The sequence below is a fragment of the Silurus meridionalis genome, chromosome 26 (assembly GCF_014805685.1).
Source record: "Silurus meridionalis isolate SWU-2019-XX chromosome 26, ASM1480568v1, whole genome shotgun sequence".
NCBI classification, from domain to species: domain Eukaryota; kingdom Metazoa; phylum Chordata; class Actinopteri; order Siluriformes; family Siluridae; genus Silurus; species Silurus meridionalis.
The window spans coordinates 18,885,100-18,903,758 of NC_060909.1; the positions used below are offsets into that span (position 1 = coordinate 18,885,100).

Sequence of the window (18,659 nt, forward strand, 5' to 3'; positions counted from 1 at the left end):
GTAACACCGTTACAGTTTAAATATAATTCTACAATAAAATAACACTATTTTCACTGTTTTATTATCTTTCTAAATGTGAAATTAGTCCTAAAAGTGCCGTTTTTACCCAAATTCCTCCTCTCAGTTCGTCTCCGTCAACCGACACATGAAAAAACACCACAAAAAAGTTTCGAATTCCGCTCCCGAATCGGTTATTCCACTCTTTCCCGGGTTTTCCTTCTCCAGAACACCTCCATATTCCTCTGACACTCAGTTTTATACAAAATGAACAGTTAAAATACCTCAGGTTTTCTTTCCGTCTTCACCGAATCGCGGCCAAATCCGTTTCTATGGAAGGGTCAGGTTTCGGCCGGAAGTGACGTCACGCGCGGATACTCCTGTCACCTGAGCGGCGCGCGCGTCCCCAAACCCTGTGTCTCTCAGACTTCTTTATAAATTAGCTTAGCATTAAAGTTTACACAAAACTCACAGGACATTTCTACGGCATTTACAAGCAATTTAACCACATTATCAACCACTGAATTGCAATGTAATCGTCTGTAAAAGGTTTAAGAAGGAATTTACTATCAAAATATGAAAAATATTTTGTTCAACCTTTGATTTTTAGGAAGGAATTTTGGGATTCGTTTTCTCTCATGCACAAAAAATTATAAGTAATGAATCAATAAATACGATTAAAACACTAATTAATGCAAGTTACTTACACAATCTGCTCAATAAAATGTCCATCCACCAATCAGTCGAACAATCAATCAAACCAGTCAATCAGAAAAACCAGAATAAAAATAAACCATTAGTTTGGAGAAAAAACAATCAATCAACAGATCCAGACTGATGATTAGAGTTAAAACGCTAAACATTGAGGCTTCTCGAAACACATCAACTAAAACTAGCAGGGAAAAACACAGGCTGCTGAGGGGAACTACTGTTTATAGCTGCTACAACATAAGCGAGAAAAGTAACTAACTAATTTCCCTGATGTACCATGACATTAACTGTAAATATAAGTGGATAAATATTAAGGCAAAATAAAACCAAACTACAAAACAGCACAAAGAAAGAAATTCAAACAATTACACGGTGTGTTTCTTTTTTTCAACAAACGAGTAGCAAAACTTTCTGCCTATCCACAAATATTATTCACATTATTCCTTAATATCTAATGATTAGGAACCTAGCAAGGAAGTTAATGCTTAATTACAATTTCATTCTAAAAGTATGTAGAAATTATTAAATGTAATTCTTACAATAACTTGAGGATTTGACTTAAAATCACATAATAAAGACATTTTCCAATTTTGGAACACTTTACAAGCAGAAAAAGGGGGAAATGTGAAGATGTTCTTGCTACACAAGCAACAAATTGTTATAACGCATAATAAATGTATATCTACAAATGTAATCAACAGACTTTTTCAGACTATTTCATTTAGCATAAAGAGAAGAGTGTGTTTTGTGAGAAAGCAGTCACGGAGCACAAAAATGTTCTTGGTATGTTTTTTTTATTGCCGTGTTTATGAGCGAATGAAATGAGCATGGATTTGGATTTTTTGAGGTGGATGTTGATTACCTTTGGTTCCATCAACTAACTATCTGGACCAACACTGCTCAGTGCTGAAAAGTTATAGTGTGTCCCAGCAGACAAACCCGCTAACTAAAAATCACTATGGAGCTGTGAAAGTTTGTCACGTCATTACTGTTGTATCTATTACATTTCTTTTTTTTATATACATTATGGACAACTGTAGAGAAGAAATTTAAGCCGGGACTTTTCAGGGACATGGAACACAATGGTACATGAATTCATTTTTTAAATAGTTTTTAAATAAAAGCAAATAAAATGTAAAGATTATAATGATTATTGTTGTAATTTATAACAATTGTCAGTATTTAGTAATAGAGCCTCAAAAAATTAAGCCTTTGATTATAAAAGTTATAAAAAATATTTTATTATTAATATGGTATCAGAGTTTTTGGGGAAGGGGTTCTCTAAAAAGGGTTCTTCAGCTAAGGAACATTTCTAAAGTTCAGAAAGCAGTTCCATTAGGGATCTTCCTGAAAGTGGTATTATTATGTTCCTCCATGTACATGAACTGAAGAACTTCTTTAGGTCCATAGTTCTCAAAGTGGTTTCAGACAGTGAGATAAATGTAATTATCATCATCACTGGTTGTGGTTTATAATTTTGTCTTAAGTGAACATGGATTTTAAAACTTTACATCTCTGCAGAATTGAGAGTTGAGAGTTTGACTGGCAACCAAATAACTTTTCCCTAATAAAAATTTAGAAATCTCAGACATCCAGCTTGAATTCAATGTTCATTACCCAGTTACCTTGTGATCCAGCTAAAAATTCGAGGTCAGAGGTTAAGATGTTTAAAAGCAACCACGTGAGGAGAGACAGCAGCACAGAAATACCGACCCCCTCCAAAAAAAAACCAAACAAACCAAAACCCCCCAAAAAACAACAACAAAAAACAGCCCTGACACTGTAATGCTGTAAAGAGTTCAGTTCTGGTTACCCAGAAGTACAGTCCATAAATCTGAAAATCTGTAATGGTTTCCATCAGGTAAAGAGAACTGGCTTAATGGATTCCATTAGAAAGATGCCAGAACTCAGTGGGAAACTTTAGGGACTGTTGGGAACCCAACATTCTGTTACAATCCATTAGTGATTGATGGTTTTTGAGTGCTGACACACACACACACACACACACACACACACACACACAGTGTAGCTTACTCACTTCCAACAACCAGAAAGTACAATTAGAGAACAGTCAGAGGGTTCAGTGTCCTGCCAATGTGGACAATCGGAAAAACACATATGTGAAAGTTTTTTGTCTCAGATAAAGAGATTAAACGAGTGTACCCGTTAACAGGTAGCTTCATCCATTCTCCTCCCATTCACGGAGGAAACGCTGCTAACGGCAATTTTTTTCCATGTTAAATATTTGCACGACCCATTCTGACCCGTATATAAAGGCAGTTTGGGGAAGCAGGTGATCTGACAACCTTACGTTCACACTAGCAAGCCACGAAGCGACCATACATCATGGAGCGTAGACCTGAAGGAAGATCTCCTCAATGATAAGAAGAGTAATGCGGAAATGTGCTACAGTAAAGGGACAGATTAAATCTTCTCAAACCGTTTCTCTCAGGGTTCCTGAAGGTGTATCAAGACCTGAAGGAAGGAGCACAGCTTGTTGAGGTCTCTGCAGAGTTTTTTGCTAGGAATCTAAAAATGAAGCTTGTACCGAGATACTTCGCACTGAACACACGGTCAGAATTTTTGTTTAACTAGCTAGCTGTTTAAGAATTGTTAGCAGGCCACGCCCACAAGCCAGACGAGCAGCTTGTGCCTTGCTAGTGTGAACATCATCAGTAACTAAAGCGTTGTGCTTCTAGAGCTCTGCCTTCATTTGCTAGCTAACCAACTAGAGCGCCCCCTACTGGACACCACTAGTACTCTCAGAAGATGACAAAGAAAAAAGAAAGGAGAAAAAGGAAGAAAAAGGAAAAAAAAAGGAAAACGTTTTTAAGCCCTTAGGAGGAGTCTTGATTTTTTTTTATCGTCGTTATTCCCTATTAGTGATCAGCAGCTTGGCTTTTCTCTCCATCATCATTGTGCTTCAGAGCCTCGAACACAGCCATCTCCTTCGCCTCCTTCTTCTGGTTTCTCTCCTCAAACTGCAGCCTGGGTGGGCGAACAACAAATTGTATTTAATAGCAAACAAAATCGTTAAAACAAATTCTACTTTTTCACCAGGCGCATATCAGAGTTGTGATATCACGTGACTATATTATACTGTACAATAATCACACACACACACACACACACACACACACACACACACACACACACACACCTGTTAGCGATGATCCTCTGCACGATGTCGTCGGTGGTGAGGTTGTTCTTACTGTCCAGGATCCGGAATATTCCTCTTTTCTTCGGCTCCTGGCAATCACCAAACACCACACAGAGACAAATTGGCCGACGGAGTCATGTGACGAGATATGTTTCGAGAAGAAAATGTACATGTAAGGCTTCATTTCATGGTGACACTCACAGCGTAGGGGTCAGATCCATCCTTATCTGGAAAAACCTCCGTCTTTCCGTGACACACCACATCGACCTGAGAAGGAACGACCAATCAGAAAGCCATGTTCGTGTCACCTCACATGACTAAGGTCACATAGGAAAAACTCAAAACACGGAATGTAACTGGTCAAGCTGAAGATAGAGATTGACACGAGTGTACCTTAAAGTGGTCCAGGAGGTCTTTCCCGATGGCGTACGGCGCCCCGATCACCACTTCTGACACGTACTGAAAAACATCGAACTCTTTGGTGGTGGAAATGTTTTTACATACACAGAAAACGACGAGACTCACTGCACTGCAACACTGACGTTCCATAGGACTTTCAGTTCAAACTACTCGAGTCAACTGTAATCCTGAAACTCCAATAGAAGTTTCTGGAAGCCCCCTCAGACCCTCGATCTTTCACCTCACAGTGTCCAATGTGACAGCGTCATTCCAGACACGTCTGCTTTCTCCACTCCCACTGCTCTTCATTTTTCTCCTAAACATTATATTCTACCCCTAACACCACCCCCATTCTAATCTACCCCCCATTCCAATCTACCCCCCACCCCACCTCCACAATGAAAACACTGCCCCATTGTCCTGAGGAATGTGTGTGACAGCAGAAAGTGGGGACGAGCCGAGACGAGCGCTCGGGCTGAATAACGGAGGTGTAACGGAGACACGAAGATGCAGCGGAATCACACACACACACACACACTAATATATCAGAGTTGTTAAGCTTCAGACTGCAGCTCAATAAAGGTCTGTACTCTGGAAGTCAGACATTTTCTAACAAGATTTTCATCAGAATCGATCTTTTATAATCTGATCACCTTTATGGAAGTGAAAAAAGTGAGAAAGTGTTTCAATCTGTCTCTCTCACTCCATCTCTTTCCATCTCCATCGCTTTGTCTCTCACTCACCCTCTGTCACTCTGTCTCTCTCACTCTCTCGCTCTGTCTCCCTCACTTTCTCGCTCTGTCTCCCTTACTCTCTCGCTCCATCTCTCTCACTCTCTCACTCCATTGCTCCGTCTCTCACTCACCCTCTGTCACTCTGTCTCCCTCACTCTCTCGCTCCGTCTCTCTCAGTATGTCAACACTGTACACTTTATTTAAAGAGTAAATATTAATGCACAATCCCTGGTATATACTGTAAAGGGTGTGTGAGTGTGTGCGTGTGTGTGTGTGTGTTTACCCTACAAGCCAGCACACTCAGGGTTCTCTCATGGATGTTCATAATCGGGTAGTTCTTCCCTTTGTAGCGGTTCACTTCCTGTAACACACACACACACACACACACACACACACAAACAATGAACAATTATGCAAACAACACACACTGCAAACCCACACATCCAAACCTCCATATATTGTATACATTGCTGATTGTGTGTGTGGTGTGTGTGTGTGTGTGTGTGTGTGTGTGTGTGTGTGTGTGGTGGGGGGCAGCAGGGCTCTGTACAAACCTGGTCGAAGTGCAGGCCGACAATGATGTAGGGTCTTTCTGCCTGTTTATACACTGTCTCTAAAAAGTCCAGATGTCCAATGTCTAATAATCAGAGATGGTTGAGGCTTAAACACACACACACACACACACACACACACACACACACACACACACACACACACACACACACACACACACACACTTCTGCTTTATAATTCAGTTAACGAGGTCAGTTGAACAACCTGTTTAGGACGGACAACTGTTTAATATAGTGAATAGGTGTGTGGATCGGGACATGTCCTCAGTGGACTAATAAAGGTGTGCATGTGGCCCTATGAAGTGAATGGGTGTGGATTGGGACACATCCTCAGGTGGTATGTTTGTGGTTCTATGCAGGGAATAAAGTTTGTTGATTTGGGACATGTCCCCAGTGGGATAATGGTGGTGGTTATGTGGCCCTGTGTAGTGAATAGGGCTTGTGGATTAGGATTAGGACACGTCCCAGGTAGACTATAATAGTAAACTGGTTATAATCGTGTCTCCCTACACACAAGCTCCAGCTAAAGTGGATGTGACCTTTGACCTTGAACAGTCGAGGGTCAGAAGGATACGGAAGAGGTCGAAGGCTCCGGCTACGTAAATGATGGTGTCTCCGGGCTCTGGCTCTTTCCCCGATGCAAACTGGATGATTTTCTGAGACGTCTGGAGGAACTGAGACACGCCAGTCCAGGGGCTGTGGCCTTTAGGACCCTGAGGAGGACAAGCACATGTACACATGTTTGCAATTGAATGATTGCGCACAAGTATAGACGCCCTGCAATCATTTTTTTATTTTGAGATTTAAAAAAATATCTTCTGCATTACTGTGTCTGAAATTTCCAACATAGATTTTGAAATGTTTATTTTACAAATAAATAAGCAAATAAATATATAAATAAGTGACAAAATATTTAATTATAAATGAGTGTAAAGAGAAGCATAAGTAAAAATCACTGACTACAGCTCACACCTGCCCCCTAGTGACCACACTGACGATATACACAGAATTTGACTTATGCACATACAAACACGCGCGCAAAAGTATTAGGACACCAAACCGTAACTTTTTTTTTTTTCTTTTTTTTTCTTTTTTCTATTCCCAAACTGTTACCAGAAATGTTTTGTAGGACACCTTTGGATGCTTTAGCATGAAATTTTCCCTTCGCTTGAACCTGTTGCCACATGACTAACAAGCTCCATGAAGATCTGCTTTCCATGGATTGGAAGATCTCCTGCTCTAGAACTAGAACCCCTATTGAGATGAATGTGAACACTGACTGCACCCCAGGTGTCCAAAAACAGAAGCTGATTTTACCAACACACTTGTTTTTCTGAATGAGCACAAAATCTCCACAAAATCTAGTGAAAAATCTTCCCAGAAAAGTGGATGGGTATGGAAACTTTTTGACATTTTGTGTGTGTGTGTGTGTGTGTGTGTGTGTGTGTGTGTGTGTGTGTGTGTGAGAGAGAGAGACTCACCTTTCCGAAGTTATCTGCATGCTGCTTGTATTCAGAGTTATCCTGGGTGTGACACAAACAAACAACGAGTGAGACACAGAAAGAGAGAAAGATCTGTAATGTGCACCAGAAAGTGAAAATAAACACACACACACGCACACACACACGCACACACACACACCATGTTGGCGTGATGAGATTTAGTCATCAGCAGCATGCGGCCCACCAGGTCTGTCGTGGACACACCCTGAGTGCGTTTACATTCCCTGTGAACACACACACACACACACATACACACAGTACAGGAGTCATGACATTGTATTAACCTCTATCACAGTGTGTGTGTGTGTGTGTGTGTGTGTGTGTGTGTGTGCGCGAGCGACACCTCACCTGTAGCGATCCGCATGTTTCACCTCCTCGTACGTGTCCTTTCCGTCTACTGTTAACGTGATGTCATCTAACACACACACACACACACACACACACACACACACACACACACACACACAATTGAAGGTGAAAAAATTTGATTAATAAGAATACAAAAGATTATTGAGGTAAATGATGCTTTGTTTAGTCCATTTAACTAAACACAGAGCACCGTGTTTCCCCACGGACCATTATTACTGATGCACCACCTGCCAAACTCTGGAGCACTCTGGACAGGGAACACAGAAGAAGCTGCAGAACAAAAAAAAAGGAAGAATGGAGAGAAAACAGCGAGGAGCGAGGAGAAGGTTCATGTGGAAGCCCGTTTCCGCCACACGAAGGGGCTCGCAATTCCGCCTTTTTCCTCAAAATTCCGCCCTTTACCTTACAATTCCAGCTGTTTCCTCACAATTCTGCCATTTTTTCTTGCAATTCCGCCCTTTCTCTCGCAATTCCGACTTTTTCAAACACATTGAAAATTAAATTGTCTAATCAGTAGAATCGTCTGGTATTAAACTGATCCTCTGATCCCTGGAGAGAACTCTGTCTAACAATCCGCTCTGGAGGAGACGGAACAGCAACACCAACAGCTTCAAACATCAGGCCGAGAACACGGCCACCGGTGGAGACACCAGAAATATTTATGAGAAATAAACTCGGAATTGCAAGAAAAAAAAAGTCGGAATTGGTTGAAAGCCGTGCGATTCAGCCGAAAGAAAACGACAGGAAGTTTGGGATCGTTTTAAACTTAAACATAAAGAAAACACTGTGAGACGTGATGAGACGTGAGTAGATGTCTCAGAAGAGGATGGAGAAACACGTCATGGACATTAATCAAATCATCTGCTAAACAGGAAATGACCTTGTCCACAGTGTGTGTGTGTGTGTGTGTGTGTGTGTGTGTGTGTGTGTGTCTCCTCTTACCTCCGTGCACACAGAAGTCACAGTTGTACGTGTCGAGTGTCTCCAGCGTGGTGACGTACGGAGCTCCTTCCACAATCTCATCCACCCACTTTATGGCTCGCACCATCTTATAGCGCTCCTCCTGAGTGAAGACCGGCGGTCCTTTGTGTTTCGCTATCTCTCCTACACACAGAGAGAGAGAGAGAGAGAGAGAGAGAGAGAGAGAGAGAGTGAGTGAGAGGACTGTAAAGAGAAGTGTGGATGGTTGATGTACAGAAGCAGTGATCTCACCATCTGTGTGAACTCCAACCACGAGGTGATCTCCCATCGCCTTCGCCTGCCTCAACTGATTAGAGTGACCATAATGTACCATGTCATAACTGAGAAAGAAAGGGAGAAAGAGAGAGAGAGAGAGAGAAAGAGAGAGAGAGAGAGAGAGACAGAGAGAGAGAGAGAGAGAGAGAGAGAGAGAGAGAGAGAGAGAGAGAGAGAGAGAGAGAGAGAGAGAGAGAGAGAGAGAGAGAGAGAGAGAGAGAGAGAGAGAGAGAGAGAGAGAGAGAGAGAGAGAGAGAGAGAGAGAGAGAGAGAGAGAGAGAGAGAGAGAGAGAGAGAGAGAAAGGGGGAGAGGGGGCAACAGTTATAAGCATAGTGATGTCGTTATCTATGTGCTGTGTTTGATTAGATTTAGAAACCACAATTCAGATATTAGATTAGATTTATTTAGAGTATCTTAAGATTAGATTTAAATTGTATTCAAATTTACATTAGATTAAGATTACATTTAAACTAGATTAAAACTAGATTTAATTCGATTAAGATTTGATTTAGATTCAATAAGAATTAGATTTGATTAAAATTAGATTGGATTTGGATTAGATTAAGATTAGTTTTAGATTGGATTGTGATTAGATTTAGATTAGATCAAGGTTATCTTTAGATTAGATTCTTTTAGATTTAGACAAAACTTAAATTAGCTTTAGAATATCTTAAAAATTGGATTACATTTAAATTAATCTAATAAAATTAGATTAGCTGTAGATTATATTCAGATTCCATAAGATTTAGATTAGATTTATATTTGATTAAGATTATCTTTAGAATAGATTTAGATTGGATTTGGATTAGATAAAGAGTAGATTAATATCAGATTCTATTAGATTTAGATCAGATTAGTTTTAGATTAGATTTGGATTATTGTTAGATTGGATTAGCTTCAATGTCATGGTGCAGAGCGTGTGGAATGCATTAAGTAGATATGAAAGTATATAATAAATGTAGTGTGGGGGTGGAGAAGTGTGAGAAATATTCCAGTGATACTGCGTGAGGAGCAGAAGTGAAGATAAACACAGTGGTTTCATCTGAAAGTGAGCAGAAGAGTGGAAATGAAGATGATCTGATGAGTGCAGCAGTGGGCAGTAACAGTAGGAGGCACGGTGGAAACCAGTGTTCGTGAACAGTGCAGTGTTTATGAGTAGAGTTTCTGTACCACACGGTGATGCAGATTGTTCAGATACTTCCAGTTGTGTATGTGTAAGACGTTCAGCAGGATTTGTGGGGATAAGTGAGGTTTTATTACTGAGGAGGAGGAGGATGATGATCATGGTGACAAACTCATTTAGAGGAGGTTGTGATTGGGGAGGCAGCAGGGATCAGCGAATAAAGAAAAAAACAAGCAGCCCTAGAGGAGCTCTGAATCTGATACTTCCACCACCATGCTTCACAGCCCTAGAGGAGCTCTAAATCTGACACTTCCAGCCCTAGAGGAGCTCTGAATCTGATACTTCACAGCCCTAGAGGAGCTCTGAATCTGACACTTCCAGCCCTAGAGGAGCTCTGAATCTGATACTTCACAGCCCTAGAGGAGCTCTGAATCTGACACTTCCAGCCCTAGAGGAGCTCTGAATCTGATACTTCCACCACCGTGCTTCACAGCCCTAGAGAGCTCTGAATCTGACACTTCCAGCCCTAGAGGAGCTCTGAATCTGATACTTCCACCACCGTGCTTCACAGCCCTAGAGGAGCTCTGAATCTGACACTTCCAGCCCTAGAGGAGCTCTGAATCTGATACTTCCACCACCGTGCTTCACAGCCCTAGAGGAGCTCTGAATCTGATAATTCCAGCCCTAAAGGAGCTCTGAATCTGATACTTCCAGCCCTAGAGGAGCTCTGAATCTGATACTTCACAGCCCTAGAGGAGCTCTGAATCTGATACTTCACAGCCCTAGAGGAGCTCTGAATCTGATACTTCACAGCTCTAGAGGAGCTCTGAATCTGATACTTCCACCACCGTGCTTCACAGCCCTAGAGGAGCTCTGAATCTGATACTTTCAGCCCTAGAGGAGCTCTGAATCTGATACTTCCAGCCCTAGAGGAGCTCTGAATCTGATACTTCACAGCTCTAGAGGAGCTCTGAATCTGATACTTCCACCACCGTGCTTCACAGCCCTAGTGGAGCTCTGAAACAATCGGACCAGAGAATAAGAAACTCTCACATAAACTTATCATCAGATTTAGAGTGAACACTTAATGATCACAGCTACATCATTTTCTTTTTGATGTTTTAGATTTTAGATGAACTTATGACCTGCTTCTACAGGTCGCAGCAGAAACAGGGACGAGTCCCAAACCACTCCGCTGTAGAAGCCGAAGTGCACCAGATAGTCCGCTAATGTAGGGTGTAACGGTGCGTTTGGAAAGCAACCCTCGTGAGACGACAGTTAAAGCGCGGGTTTTTTCTGTAATATTTTAAGAATATTTATAACGTATTATAAGATGCGGGCGTGTGTGTGTGTGTGTGTGTGGGAGAGAGAGGTGAATGTACACACCAGCCGTCGCACCACACCCGGACTATCCTCTTCCTTTTCTCCGCTGCTCGGTGAGACGCTTCCGCTCCCTCCGCCGTCTGAGTCACGTGGTGTCCGTTTTTAATCATCGTGTAAAACTATAAACACGAGTAAATTATCCTGGTGTGTGTGTGTGTGTGTGTGTGTGTGTGTGTGAGAGAGAGAGAGAGTGTGAGTGTGTTGCCGGCTGGTGGCGACCAAACAAGGATCTACTTTTAGCCGAGACGACGCCTCCTTACGCCGAGCCAAGGTCGTCGTTACATAATTACGTCATTACGTTACAATCCATGGGGGGTGTCTCTTCAGTGAGTCAAATCATTCGGCTCAGCTAAAACGATACGAATCGGTTCATCCGACTACTGCTTTAAATTAATCATGTGAAACACAGAGGGTGTGTGTGTGTGTGTGTGTGTGTGTGTGTGTGTGTGTTCTTAAATTTGTGTGGTTTATCAGGTATTTATTAAAAAATATAGAAAGAAAAAAGGTTAATAACAACCTAAAGAAAAACAAACAAAGATAAGAAATAAGTAAGAAAGAAAAAAAAAGACAAAATAAGATAAATTAACAGACAAAACAGACAGAAATATATACCAATAAGAAAGAAAGAAAGAAAGAAAGAAAGAAAGAAAGAAAGAAAGAAAGAAAGAAAGAAAGAAAGAAAGAAAGAAAGAAAGAAAGAAAGAAAGAAAGGATATCTGAAGTATTTGATAAATATAAAAAAAGGAAAATAGTGGTTAAACAAATTAAATGACTTTTTTTCTACAGTGTGAATAGGTGCCAATAATTCTGTCATTTTACACTGATTATGCAGGTATGTGATTGTTTGCTTGTGTGTGTGTGTGTGTGTGTGTGTGTGTGTGTGTGTGTGTGTGTGTGTGCAAACTTATGGCATGTTTGTAGCATGTTTATGACATTTAACTGATGCCCTTATGAGTCTTTAATGAACAAGAAGCCACATTTATTGAACATGAATTTTTTTTATTATTTTATATATTTATTTTTCATGAGTGTTTTTATTTTTTTCATACGTCATTTCCACTCACACTCACAGAACCTGAGAGTTGGAACATTTCCCCTGAGAGAACCATTTTGTATAAATATTTAAACATGAAAAACATCTATATATCTATATCTATAGAAAAATATTCCCTTTATTTTAATATCCTTGACTTTTTAAAGGTGTTGAACAAATCACTAGCAAATAAATAATCACAGTAGAAACGACTGAACATTAAATAAATGTATGGCTTTGGATTTCCTGTGGTGTTTCAGCTCTGGTTATGAAGGACTATGGCTTTTCCATGATCTGCTGATTCTCAGGGTGAAGAACATAACCGTTCGCTCCGGGGGGATTGGGGAAAGGGAAGCACTCGGACGTCCCCCGTTGTCCTCAGTGTCGTTTTCCGCTGCGGGAGAAGGAAACGAGTTTATGTTAGCGAGACTGGCGCTAGTTCTAGTGATATTTTTATCTTAACCACTTTGGAATCTCCCAAAATAAATATTGTTTTATGTATAATTTCGGTTTCCTGGTGCTGCCAATGCAACCGAAACTAGCGTCAACTAGCGATTTCAGCAATGATGTATTTACAGTACGCTCAAAAGTTTTGGACACCCGACTTTTAGTGTGGCTTTGGTGCTTCTTCCCCAAATACTTACTGTTACATCTCCAGCATTTGTCAGATTTATTTTATGCAGAGTGACTTACATTTATTTTATTTATACATTGGAGCAGCTATGGTGTTAAGGGCCTTGCTCAGGGGCCCCTAAATGTTGGTGTGGATGGGATTTGAACTCACAACCTTCAGATCCAAAGTCCAATTCCTTAACCACTAAGCCACCACTATAAAGTTGTAGATGAACAATTATAATATGAAACTTTCCCTTCATTTGAACAAAATCTGTTCCAGCATAAGCCAGCTTCATGAAGATCTGCTTTCCACAGGCTGGAAGATGTGGAAGATCTGCTGCCATAGAGCTACAAACCCTATTGGTATGAATGTGAATGCTGACTGCACTCCAGGTCTCCTCACCTCATCTACATCAGTACCTGAGCCTACAGTACATACTAGTGGCTGAATGAGCACAATATCTAACGGAACATCTTCCTAGAAGAGTGGAACAGCAAACCGGAACTCAATGTGGAATGAGATGCACATCCCAATTGTATGATCAGGTGTCCACAAACTTTTAGCCTCACAGCGTACGTGTTACCTGGCTGACGACTGAGAGCTCATGACCCACTGGAGGTAATCCTTGGCAGCAATGCTGTCCAGCACCTTGTTGACATCGCTGGTGAAGCTCCCGTCTACGTGCCTCCTGCTCATCGAGTCCACACTCCTCATCTCCAAGGCACTGAGCATGAACACAACACCAGCATCGTCACGTATGGGACGCTACGCCGCTTCACATACAGCATGTGAAACACCTCCGAGCTAGTGTTTACGATCGAAGATATCAGGTTTTACGCTAATCTGTTTACGCACATGTGTTTAGACATTTGCATGTTTGTGTGTGTGTGTGTGTGTGTGTGTGTGTGTGTGTGTGTGTGTTTGCATCAAGCAAAAGGATTTTTTTATGTATATTTAACGTTAATAAGAATTACAGCTACTCTTATACTCTTATCTGTATTATGATTAGCATTATTTTCCCAAAAATAATAAGCAATCTAGCAAAATTCTGCACTGTTTTAGTGTTAATCAAGTGAAAGAAAGAAAGAAAGAAAGAAAGAAAGAAAGAAAGAAAGAAAGAAAGAAGAAAGAAAGAAAGAAAGAAAGAAAAAGGTAAATGAAAACAAATAAATAAATAATCTGCAGAGTCGCACAACGTGATAATGACTTAGCAGTAGCAGATTCTTGATTAATGTCTGTGTGTGTGTGTGTGTGTGTGTGTGTGTGTGTGTGTGTGTGTGTGTGTGTGTGTAAGAGATATACAGATAAATAGAGAAAGACAGAGAGAGAGAGAGAGAGAGAGAGAGAGAGAGAGAGAGAGAGAGTGAGTATGTTAGCTTTCCCAGAATCTAAGACATGAAGAAGGCAGCTAAGTGGAGTGCTAGCATTCACACTGTGATTAGCATGGCTGTGTGTGTGTGTGTGTGTGTGTGTGTGTGTGTGTGTGTGTAAGTGAAAGACAAAGTGGACAGAACTCTAGAGATTAGTAGTTGTAGATTTTTTGTCAAACACAGTTTGTTAGCATTATCCAACGGTTCTGAAATGCAGCTATGTTACTGTTTCTATTCTAATATATGTAGTGTGTGTGTTAGTGTGTGTGTGTGTGTGTGTGTGTGTGTGTGTGTAAAGGCAGCAAAAGATCCCCAGACACCAAAAAGGGAAAACAGCATTTCCACCTCAGTATTAATAAAGAAAAGCTCCCGAAGCCAAAGAGATGATTAGCAGAGTGAATTCAGTGAGATTTATTAGCATGGCCACTTCTTAGCAGGTTAGAGGTTAGAAGAAGGTCATTAAAATGAGACAAGGCCCAAAGAAGCAACAAAGAAAAAGGGAAAAGTCAAAAATGAAATGTTAAATAAAGCATAAGGGTTTATTCCATTATAAATTTCTCTCTCGTTCTATCTAATAATCTGGTTATGTGTTACTCCGTAAGGCACAGTCGGTGAGGTTGCCGTGGCGATGGTGTTGATGGGGATGAGGGTGATGATGATGATGGTGGTGGGGGTGATGCCTACTCTGGTTTGGGCTGGCCACTTTTCAGCCAGGTGATGAAGTCTTTAGCGGCCTGGTCCTGCAGGTACGTGCTGACGTCGCTGGTGTAGGTGCCGTCAGCGTGGCGTCGCGCCGGGCCTCTGCCAAACACAACAACAACACACTTTATTATCCACATCCACGCACGTCTGGAGAGGATAAAAGCCCAGACGCTCATACTGGAGGAGGAAAGCAGATAAAGTTCACCGAGGCATGAGGACAGGAAGCGATTTGGGACGCGACAGATCGGTAAAGTCTCCGATCTCAGTGCACGTGACAATCCGGAGAGAGAGAGAGAGAGAGACAGAGAGAGAGAGAGAGAGAGAGAGAGAGAGAGAGAGAGAGAGAGAGAGAGAGACAGAGAGAGAGAGAGAGAGAGAGAGAGAGAGAGAGAGAGAGAGAGAGAGAGAGAGAGAGAGAGAATCATCACACAATAACACAACGAGACAAAGACACGCTCTGCATTTAACCTTAAGATGAATCACTTCATTTTAGTCCTAAACTGTTCTTTTGACCCTGAGAAAGAAAGAAATTAAGATAGAAAGAATAATAAGAATAGAAAGAAAAAAAGAACTAAAAAGAATAATAAGAAAAAAGAATGATTAAACAGAAAGAAAGAAAGAAAGAAAGAAAGAAAGAAAGAAAGAAAGAAAGAAAGAAAGGAACAATAATAAGAAAGAAAAATTAACAGAAAGAAACAAACAAAGAAATAGAGAGAAATAATGAGAAAAATTAAGAAAGAAAGAAAGAAAGAAAGAAAGAAAGAAAGAAAGAATTAGCAGTAATGAAAGTATTGCAGTAGATTGCAGTATAATACTGTATAATGTAATTTTACACAATAATATACAGTGTACTACAGTGTGAAAGATGAGTACAGTGTACTACAGTGTGAAAGATGAATACAGTGCACTACAGTGTGAAAGATGAATACAGTGCACTACAGTGTGAAAGATGAGTACAGTGTACTACAGTGTGAAAGATGAGTACAGTGTACTACAGTGTGAAAGATGAATACAGTGCACTACAGTGTGAAAGATGAGTACAGTGTACTACAGTGTAAAAGATGAATACAGTGTACTACAGTGTGAAAGATAAATACAGTGTACTACAGTGTGAAAGATTAATACAGTGCACTACAGTGTGAAAGATAAGTACAGTGTACTACAGTGTGAAAGATGAATACAGTGCACTACAGTGTGAAAGATGAGTACAGTGTACTACAGTGTGAAAGATGAATACAGTGCACTACAGTGTGAAAGATGAGTACAGTGTACTACAGTGTGAAAGATGAATACAGTGCACTACAGTGTGAAAGATGAGTACAGTGTACTACAGTGTGAAAGATGAATACAGTGCACTACAGTGTGAAAGATGAGTACAGTGTACTACAGTGTGAAAGATGAATACAGTGCACTACAGTGTGAAAGATGAGTACAGTGTACTACAGTGTGAAAGATGAATACAGTGCACTACAGTGTGAAAGATGAATACAGTGTGCTACAGTGTGAAAGATGAATACAGTGCACTACAGTGTGAAAGATGAATACAGTGTACTACAGTGTGAAAGATGAATACAGTGCACTACAGTGTGAAAGATGAGTACAGTATATTACAGTGTGAAAGATGAATACAGTGAACTACAGTGTGAAAGATGAGTACAGTGTACTACAGTGTGAAAGATAAGTACAGTATATTACAGTGTGAAAGATAAGTACAGTATATTACAGTGTGAAAGATAAGTACAGTATATTACAGTGTGAAAGATGAATACAGTGAACTACAGTGTGAAAGATGAGTACAGTGTACTACAGTGTGAAAGATAAGTACAGTATATTACAGTGTGAAAGATGAATACAGTGAACTACAGTGTGAAAGATGAGTACAGTGCACTAGTCATGGAAACCCAGGACTCTCACTCACCCGCTCCTCTTGGAGTTCATGAGCCACTGGACGAAGTCCTGCGCTCGTCGCGTCTCCAGGTATTTACTGTAATCGTTTGAGAACGTTCCTTCTGAATGTCTCCTCACCCGCATCATGTCTTTCCTCTCGTCCAGGAGACTCGTGTTCGTCTCTGAGCTGGAACCCGACACAGAGTGTGAGACACCAAGGCTTTCAGGAGTTTCGGAAAATTTGGCCTTGTGACCGTCAATATTTTTCTTTATAACTTGAAAATGAGAACCAACCAGACTGATAAAATCTGAATTTATATAATCAAATTTTATCACGTTTATCAAGTTAATTTACAGAATTTCCCTCGATGGATAATTTAGGTAGCTAAATGATACACTTTTGGATTAAACAAAATGCAATGTGGAGATAAAAATAAACCATTTTATCTTGTGTAACAATAAAGTGTCTCCAGACACGGAGTTACTTTAGATATAAACTTTATACGCTGACCAAACGGACGAAAGAATAAAAAGAACTCGAAAGAATTTGAAAGAAATCCATTATAGTACAGGATAAAGAAGAACACTAAGCTATCAGTCCACACTCCGAAAATCTGAAACGCGAACATCATAGACTTAGTTTTCCTTTTCATAGAAATAAACTAAATATAAAGATTTAATGTTGCATTGATTTTGTTAAAAATAAATGTAATAAAATGAAAATCTCACTTAAACAGATACTGAGAAGAATTTTATTATTCTTTTTTATTTATAAAATTTATTTCATTTTCTTTCTGTTAGAAATCACCATTACATGTTTAAATTAAAGTCAAATTTGATCTCAGTTCAAATAAATTATATAATTATATCACAAATATTTATTTATTTATTTATTTATTTATTTATGATTTAAACTTGATACAAAAATAGATTCTAAATAAACATAAAAATATCTTGTTTTCTTCCGTTATGATCCTCAGAGACGACCAGATTCCATTTTTATTCCCGTTTTTAATTCATTCTTCATTCAATTTTAAGTCGTAGATTAAAATGAAATCGAATCTGATTTATTTCACTCTGATTTCCGACTCCTTCAAGTCTGATCTCCGGACAGATCTGGATATGTAGTGAAAATCGTTTGTGATGATAATCAGGATCGTCAGGGAGCTCTTATAACACGCGCTACGTTCGCACAACATTCCAAAGTTTCACATCGGGAAATATTTAGAAATCGTTAAATTTTCTAAGGTTCTTTGTACGTTTGTTTATTAATTGATTTTGAATGTAATTATTTTGCTTTGATGTGCAGAGCTCTTCTTCACTTCTGCTTGCGACCGCACGAACAAATAAAAAAACATATTGGAAAGATCGCTTTGTGCCTCACCTGGTGGTGTCGTCATGTAGCGGGAGCTCCAGGCTGCTCTGGACGAGGACGAGGAGCAGGATGAGACCAGCGCTGAAGTGTGTGCCTTTCATCGTGGACACCTGGCCCACACACACACACACACACACACACACACACACATATACACTCAAATTAGAGCACCCATTGCCAAGTACCAAGTCCTCTTTTCTTCATGTGTATGTGTTTGTGGGTGAGGTCCTCACTACTCACCAGTGTGTAGACGAGCCTGGGTGTGTGTGTGTGTGTGTGTGTGCGCCCCGTGGTCCTCCTTGCTTTCTTTTCTGACTTTTCTCCCTTTCTGCCTCCCTCTTTTATAGTGGTATTAGACAACCCCCTTCATTCACTCCTCACACACACACACACACACACACCCACCCACATACACACACAACTACGTGCAGTGCTACACGATCTGAGCTCATTCATTAGTCTCAATCCATTACCCCGCGGTTTGTTTAT

The 18,659-nt window shown here is 40.3% G+C and overlaps 2 protein-coding genes across 2 annotated transcripts; both read right to left on the minus strand.

Annotated features, from left to right (window-relative positions):
- Positions 1-1,483: 1,483 nt before the first annotated feature.
- Positions 1,484-11,441, minus strand: pcyt2 (phosphate cytidylyltransferase 2, ethanolamine). Its single transcript, XM_046840894.1, has 13 exons — positions 11,191-11,441; positions 8,657-8,745; positions 8,387-8,548; positions 7,424-7,490; positions 7,215-7,299; positions 7,055-7,096; positions 6,148-6,286; positions 5,556-5,638; positions 5,285-5,362; positions 4,262-4,327; positions 4,070-4,135; positions 3,869-3,957; positions 1,484-3,696 (listed from the first exon to the last, which is right to left on the minus strand). Exons 1-13 carry the CDS (start codon positions 11,295-11,297, stop codon positions 3,588-3,590), a joined length of 1,182 nt encoding a protein of 393 aa, XP_046696850.1. The 5' UTR covers positions 11,298-11,441; the 3' UTR covers positions 1,484-3,587.
- Positions 11,442-12,165: 724 nt separating this feature from the next.
- On the minus strand, positions 12,166-18,503 carry gcga (glucagon a). Its single transcript, XM_046840896.1, has 6 exons — positions 18,411-18,503; positions 18,180-18,280; positions 16,827-16,982; positions 14,891-15,007; positions 13,420-13,560; positions 12,166-12,614 (listed from the first exon to the last, which is right to left on the minus strand). Exons 2-6 carry the CDS (start codon positions 18,269-18,271, stop codon positions 12,599-12,601), a joined length of 522 nt encoding a protein of 173 aa, XP_046696852.1. The 5' UTR covers positions 18,272-18,280; positions 18,411-18,503; the 3' UTR covers positions 12,166-12,598.
- Between the last annotated feature and the right edge of the window lie 156 nt (positions 18,504-18,659).

Coding starts and splice junctions, on each gene's coding strand:
- pcyt2 (XM_046840894.1), bottom strand. CDS start 11,297: ATGATTAAAAACGGACACCACGTGACTCAGACGGCGGAGGGAGCGGAA. Junction 6,287..7,054: donor ATGCAGATAACTTCGGAAAG/GTGAGTCTCTCT, acceptor TGTCCTCCTCAG/GGTCCTAAAGGCCACAGCCC. Junction 4,136..4,261: donor ACCTCCTGGACCACTTTAAG/GTACACTCGTGT, acceptor GTTCCTTCTCAG/GTCGATGTGGTGTGTCACGG.
- gcga (XM_046840896.1), bottom strand. CDS start 18,271: ATGAAAGGCACACACTTCAGCGCTGGTCTCATCCTGCTCCTCGTCCTC. Junction 16,983..18,179: donor CTACATGACGACACCACCAG/GTGAGGCACAAA, acceptor GTCGGGTTCCAG/CTCAGAGACGAACACGAGTC. Junction 13,561..14,890: donor AGTGGCCAGCCCAAACCAGA/GTAGGCATCACC, acceptor GTTCATGCTCAG/TGCCTTGGAGATGAGGAGTG.